Genomic DNA, 7,078 nt, shown 5'->3' with positions numbered 1-7,078 from the left:
TTACAGAAAGTTAAAAAAGAAGTAGACAAATACAACGTAAAGATTCGTGGTGGCAATAGTGTTGAAGAGCGTTGACGATCTTCTGCTTACAGAGGTTGCCGACGAAGCGTCTTGGTTTCCACGAGCACCGTTTTTGTAGTAGAACGGAAAATAAGGTAAGATGGGGTCCGGAGGAGGATTAGCACCATAACCATAGCCACCGTTATAAGTAGACGGAGGACGGTTGTACGGGTAATTTCCAGTTGGGTTGTTGACGACGGCTGGAGGCGGGTATGACGCGGTTTGAGACGACGGAGGAGATGGCGTTGTGGTGGTCGGAGTTGTTGGAGTAAAAGTGCCTCCGGTGCCTGTAGGTGGAGGATAACATGGATACGCGCAGGGATTGTCTGATATTGTTGTTGCAGGAAAGCTGAGAATTATTGAGAACAAAAAGAGAGCTGAGAGAATGAGTGGGTTTATCTTTGCAGCAGCAGCCATGGGAGATTGGGTTGAGTATTTTGTGGGAGTTCAGGAAAATGAATGAGAGAGTGGAAGGAAAATGAGTGAGAGAGTGGAAGGAAAATGAGTGGAAGGAAAAGGGGTTGGGTGTGTGTGTGTGTGTGGGGAAGAAAACAAGTGGAGTGGGTGGAGGTGGAGGTGGAGGTGGAGGTAAAACTTTTCTTATTAGAAAGAAGACTTTGAGGGTCTTGTCATGACTCGAAGAGTCTAAGAAAAGGAAAGAAAATATAGAGGGGCCAAAAGGGATTGTTGAAGAAAGCAAATTCTATCGAGCTAGCGAGCAGCTACACCTAAATAGTTTTAGACCGTATATAGTTAGAAGATGTCACATTACACTTTTGCTTTATGAATTTCTTTGTGATATATGGGAGGTTTCGAATCTTGTATTTAGTATATTCTTACCTATCATTCTACTTACCATCACTTTTATGTTTTGAATTTGGCTATTAGTGTTATTTAAATTTTAAAGTTGATAGTAGCCTGCTAGATGAACACATTTTGAAGTTATTTAATATGTATGAAGTATACAAACTTCTTAAGTAAGATGTAGCCGAAAAAAACTCTAAGATTGTTCACATAGCTTCTAGTTCTTGGATGTCAACTCGTTTCGAACTTCCTAGTCCTTAAGTTAAGAAAAAAAGAAGAGTATACAGTTCAATAAGGCTAAAATCAGGAATTATTCATTTGAGAAGACCCTAAATCAGATTACTTAGTAACCTTTTTGAGCTCAAACACTATCCGAATTTGTCGAATTTTAGATCACTGATAATTATACATCTCTTGCCGTCAAAGGTGGGACATTTCGTAAGACCTAATTCACTTAAGTCCCACACTAGTTTACTATAGTGAGCCCCAATCCCACATGAGGAGAGCTTAGACGTACCTATTGGAAGAAGGTACAGGAAAATGTGTTGGCTAGCTAACTATTATTGTAATAATGTGCAATTATTGCCCTTGCGTAGTGAGAGTGCGCGTCAAAGATAAAGAAATGTCATATGATCGCAGCATTAGATGACTGAAACTCAATTGTTTTAGTTTTGGAATAAATTATATCACTCCCTTAAATAAATTTCTTTGCTACCTGCCCCAAGTAATGTTTCATAACTAGAAGGAAATATGTTTTTGCTGAACCAATAGTTTCAATGCCTTGGATGAAAACAGATCACTTAAACCAACACGCAAACCAACCTGCAGGTTTGGTGAAAAACCTTGGTTGGTCATCTCTGCAAATAAATTAGCAATGCTTTAATATTCTTCTCTCTCCCAACTTCGATGGAATTGTATCCTGTTCCCTACCTAGCTTCTTCAAACTTGAAACTCGTGTTAATCTGCTCTACAATTGGATCTTGCCAAACTATCGAAAGACACCGAGTATCGAAGAGCTCAACTGGTTAGCCTAATCGTAAGAGCGGGTAAGATAATGGGTAAAAACAAAATTAAAAATAGATTGTGTTCACAATTCGAAACCCTCTAATGTTAAACAAAAAAGAAAACATTATTCAGGCATAAGCCTTCTATATCATTATAAAATGCGTACTATATTCCTGCACATGAGATTATATTATAATTAAACTAGTCCTTCAAATCACAAGTAATGATTAATAATATATGCCGAAATTGATGCATGTATTTCAATTTTAAAAACCAAAATAATAAGCAAAAATTTCAAGGTCTCTTTGGTTATGCGTATGTGTGTGACCATATATGCATGTGGATCCAGCAAATTATTGTCAACAGCCACTAATTTCTACACCTAATGGTGTACTTTAACCAAGCATAATATTTGAGAATCAAATTAATAATGGAGAGAGACAGGTGTAGAAAGATGCAATTCGAAAGCGTATAATTTTTCTTTGCTGCGACGTACGCGAGGAGCAAACTTGAAGGCATGCACATGCAACCGGGAGAAAAAAACGATCAGAAGTTGAGTAATTTTGACGGACGACACAACCCAACATGTATAATTATAAACTCGACCGCGTACTATTTAACATGATGACTTCTTTGGTTTTGTAAAAGAATTCTAGGGTTTACCTTGTATTTCTTAATTTAAAAGAAGCAAACACTTTTGTACATGGTAGTTATAGCTACCATTGATACTACGAAAGTAATACTGAATAGGATCATGGTGACCCATTCAACATTGCGCCTTCACTGCACTTGTTCCTTTCTAAGTTGCTCTCATATATGGTTATGAATTCAAGTTGAAGGGGACATGTACACTATCTTAACTAATTAGGTTGATCCACGTCTAATCGATTTTTTTTCCTACAACTATGAATTTCATAATGGAATTCTCACTCCCTCATTATCTATATAAAGTCAGGTGAGAAGACAAAAATGGTGAAACTTTCAATTTCCCTACAATGCCCTAAAAAATAAAACTTATTTTTTCAAATAAAAAAAGACCATATTGTCACAGGAGTACGCGTATAGTAAGAGGCTAGTGTCTCATATCACAAAGTAAAAATTATAACTCATCAAGAAAAAAAGAGAGAAGTTTTTTATTAATCTGAAAAAATTAAAGGTATGTGCTCAACGATTAATTGACTTATATCAAAATTGTGTTTTCAGCAAGTATGGTGAAATTGTTCTATCTTTTAAGCTTGAATTTTTGGGATTAGAAGGGATGATGCTTTGGTGTATCATCATCTATAGAAAGTGGTGAGGTGTGATGTAGTATCCCACATCGGCCACACGAGGGTCGAGTCCTGGCCTTATATGTCCATGCCTGGCTCCTTAACTTTGAAGAGGCCTTTTGTGGGCGCCCAGTAGGGGTGTGGCAGGCGCTGGGCTACGGCCCAAGTACCGGTCCACAGAAGCAAAGCCGTGCGGTAGCCCCCTTTCGGGCGGGGAATGCCAAAGCGGACAATATCTTCGGAGTTGAAGGGTCGGGATGTGACAATTTGGTATCAGAGCCGGACTCGTGCTGGTTCGGTGTGTGACGTTGTCGTTGGCTACGGCCGACGGGGACGTCGGCTCCTTAAGGGGGGTGGATTGTAGTATCCCACATCGGCCACACGAGGGTCGAGTCCTGGCCTTATATGTCCATGCCTGGCTCCTTAACTTTGAAGAGGCCTTTTGTGGGCGCCCAGTAGGGGTGTGGCAGGCGCTGGGCTACGGCCCAAGTACCGGTCCACAGAAGCAAAGCCGTGCGGTAGCCCCCTTTCGGGCGGGGAATGCCAAAGCGGACAATATCTTCGGAGTTGAAGGGTCGGGATGTGACATGTGATGTTAGAAAAGTCATTGGGAGAACATGTACAAGTAGAACCTTCCCTTAAAAGTAGCATATACCTTGTAACTTTTTTGAAACCTGTAAATCCATTTTAAGGTAGCATTAGCATTTGCTTTTATCTTTGGTCCAACCACCAGTACAGCCTGTTGTGCTCTATTATTGTCAGTCAAACACTCTGTATGATCACAACCTTTCAAAAATACCACTTTTTTATGTTTCATTTTCAATACAGCCAAAGAAAAACAGAAAAAGCAAATGAGGTTGGCTCAGTTGGTAAGACCCTTACTTGTGTGTTACCTTACGAAGATTTGAGTCTTGCTACCGTTAGTCTCTGTTGGTGCACAATTTGTAAATTATTACGTAAATTCATTTCGATGACAGTTGTTAATTGGGTGTCACACGTAAGTCCTTCAGGCTCAAGGCTACAAATATGCTCTAACGCTGATGTTGAGAGTAGTCAATCTCTTCTTAAATTTTTTCCAACCAAAACAAAAATAATAATAAAATAAAAAATAAAATAAGTTGATGTTAATTCCTTTTGGGGCCACTAAAAGAAAATTAATCACCACTACAATAATAACTTTGAAATTGAAATCTATAGGAGAATCATGCATCACCTTTTTATCTTAAATATTTTGGTTTCATCCTATCAACGTCAAAAATAGATATGCATACGCATATTAGGTTAGTTAGTCAAGATGACGGGCACTTCCGTTATTCAAATCCGAGTAAATTGTCGTATAAAAACTTCAGAGGTAGGCATCACCATGGCCCCAACTCACTCTACATGTCTAGCATTGCTGCTCGTTTCTTCTTTACTCCAAATCAGAAAGGGGTTGCCCTTTCATTTCATGAATATTGATGTGATGATGTACCATCAGTCTGTTAGCTAGGTTTGGTTGCATGGTTGGTGACTTGGTGTAGCCTTATTCACTTAGAGCTAACCAACTTGGATTATTTCCTCGAGCCAATCAGAGACTTGGACGTGGCACATGTAATTAAGGAATCGCATTATTTACTAAATTGAGCACTGGCTTTTATCTCTTTTTTAGGCCGCAACTTATTTATGCAATTCTTAATGGTAACGCGTCATCCATGAATGGTAATTAGTAGATAATGAACTAACCAAGTCTTAATTAAACTTAATTACCAAACCTGCCCTAGGAGCAAGGGACCCATAGTTTGGTAACCGAAGTTGATCTTTCTTTACAAGCACAGCACTTTTCTAGGTTAACAGAATGGGAATGAAGTCTGACATCAAAGATCACATAGTTGGCATTTTTTGCATGTGACAGACCGACTGCCCCACGTAGTCAAACTCGACAGTCCATGTGAACCTTCGTAGTTGGCTGTGATGTGAACGCTTCGGAGTGTGAAGAGGTTTAGCGTTTGTGCTTAACAGTTAACTTCTAAGTTTATATCGCCTCGTCATGTGTTTTAAATTATATGACATTGAATCATTGATTAAAGTTAATACTAGTTTAAAGTGCCAATTAATTGCTTTCTAGTTTTTTTTTTTTATGACAATGGTTTGATTCCTGTAAGGGATAGGTACTCATTCTCTGTGGGTTTCAAATAATTTTCAGTGCTAAATGATCGCTCGCAATTTGACTAGAAAAATGGCCTGGTAGTTTTCTTAAAAGATTAGGAAAATAAATAACTCTTGTTAGGTCTAGCACCGTGGTTTCATCGTGGTCGTAACAACCAATTTAAGCAGTGGAAATAACAAAAGATTTGCTCCAAGTCCTCAGGCTGTTGAACAATTCAACAACACTGGAATGGATGGTACAAAGTCCTCCAACTTTTCATACTTTTGGAGAACTTCCAACCATCAATGAAACCGTAAAGTAAAGAGCCCAGAACCCGATCTACAGCGGAATAGCAACTCATACGTAAACATACAAATTTCAATAGCTGCATAGAGTACAATAGATTTCCCCGGTATGGTCATATCCGGGAAGTCCCTTGGACATTCATTTCTGTTAGGGTTAATCATGTACAAGATCAATTTCATACTAAATTTCACATGGTCTACGCTGAAAACTTGATCAATTTATATATTTTATTTCTGCCATGAACTAATTAAGTTTGATAAAACGGCTATATCGGATTTGTTGAAATACTGTGCGTCGACTTTTCTAAACCTTTACAGAAAGAGTTAAGTTCGCATACTCTGAAGTTGTTATATACTCTATGTATTTATCCAGCCATATCATACAATAATGGCACGTTGTTCATTACACAAATTAAATTGTCAACGGCTCTGAGACAAACAGATAGAAAAAAACTGTGTATTTTGGTCTTGGAATGCAAATTGTATTGTCTACTGTTCGCATGAGATGACCTTTTTCTCCTATATGGGTATAGAACAAATGAATACACCCAACCACTACTCATTTACATACAAATGCATTATTACATTAGTCTTTTTCTAGTTACCATCGTGAATTCACCAATACTAAAAATAAAATTCAATACGTGCATATAGTCATAGAATTCGTCTCTAATAACTGAACTAATACGTAGTTTTTTAATATATCTCAGTCCGAAATATTCTACCCTGAATGAGACTATGAGAGGAAGTTTATTAACAGAAGCAACTTAAATAACTTTGTGGGACAAATGCATAAGTTCTGCCTTGAATTATGCCCTAGAGCACATTCACAATTGAGTCCACAAAAAACATGGCGCGTGGACACATGGTTACCCCTTACCTAAGCTACAAGCACATCACACATTTATATAATTATAGCGTCCCCAAATAAAACGAAGTTTTTTAATTAAGACGTCAGTGGAAGGGCAAGCTGGTGGGTTGAGTTGGGAAATCCATACTCGCACAATCTAGATACACAGGATCGATCGCATCGATTATGTACGGGATGAAATATATTAATCTCCGCTCAACTTCGAATATTTTTTTCCTTTTGTAATTTAGATAAATTTAGTGTAATGTATTACTTATATAACTAAAAAATAAAAATAATCCAAGAGCTAGACCCCGGAATTGAATTGAATGAAAGAAAAATAAAGAAATATGAAATTGAGAAAATAAAAGTGATTACGAACGAACTCTAATGCTATTGATAATAAAATTGAAATCGAAAGATTGTTAAGGAAGATTATTACACAATTGACTGGAGATGAGACTAGAGCAAGAATCAAACGAAAGTGTTGACCATCCCCCTTGTGCCCTTAATATTTCCCTCGATTACAAAAATGATAGTCCTGCTCTGAAACTCTTATCCTTAACTATAACATCCAGAAATTAAATTTTATATCCCTTGTAATCATCTGAATTAATTTTGTAATGCGTACTTACCATATGAATTAACAAGTCATAATTGA

At 37.7% G+C, this 7,078-nt stretch overlaps 1 protein-coding gene across 1 annotated transcript; it reads right to left on the bottom strand.

Moving 5' to 3' along the window:
* Window positions 1-477, bottom strand: LOC137736387 (uncharacterized). Its single transcript, XM_068475664.1, has one exon. It carries the CDS (start codon window positions 475-477, stop codon window positions 1-3), a length of 477 nt encoding a protein of 158 aa, XP_068331765.1.
* Between the last annotated feature and the right edge of the window lie 6,601 nt (window positions 478-7,078).

This window comes from Pyrus communis, chromosome 6 (genome assembly GCF_963583255.1).
Source record: "Pyrus communis chromosome 6, drPyrComm1.1, whole genome shotgun sequence".
Classification (NCBI taxonomy): Eukaryota; Viridiplantae; Streptophyta; class Magnoliopsida; order Rosales; family Rosaceae; genus Pyrus; species Pyrus communis.
This window is presented reverse-complemented; position numbering and strand designations above follow the sequence as displayed.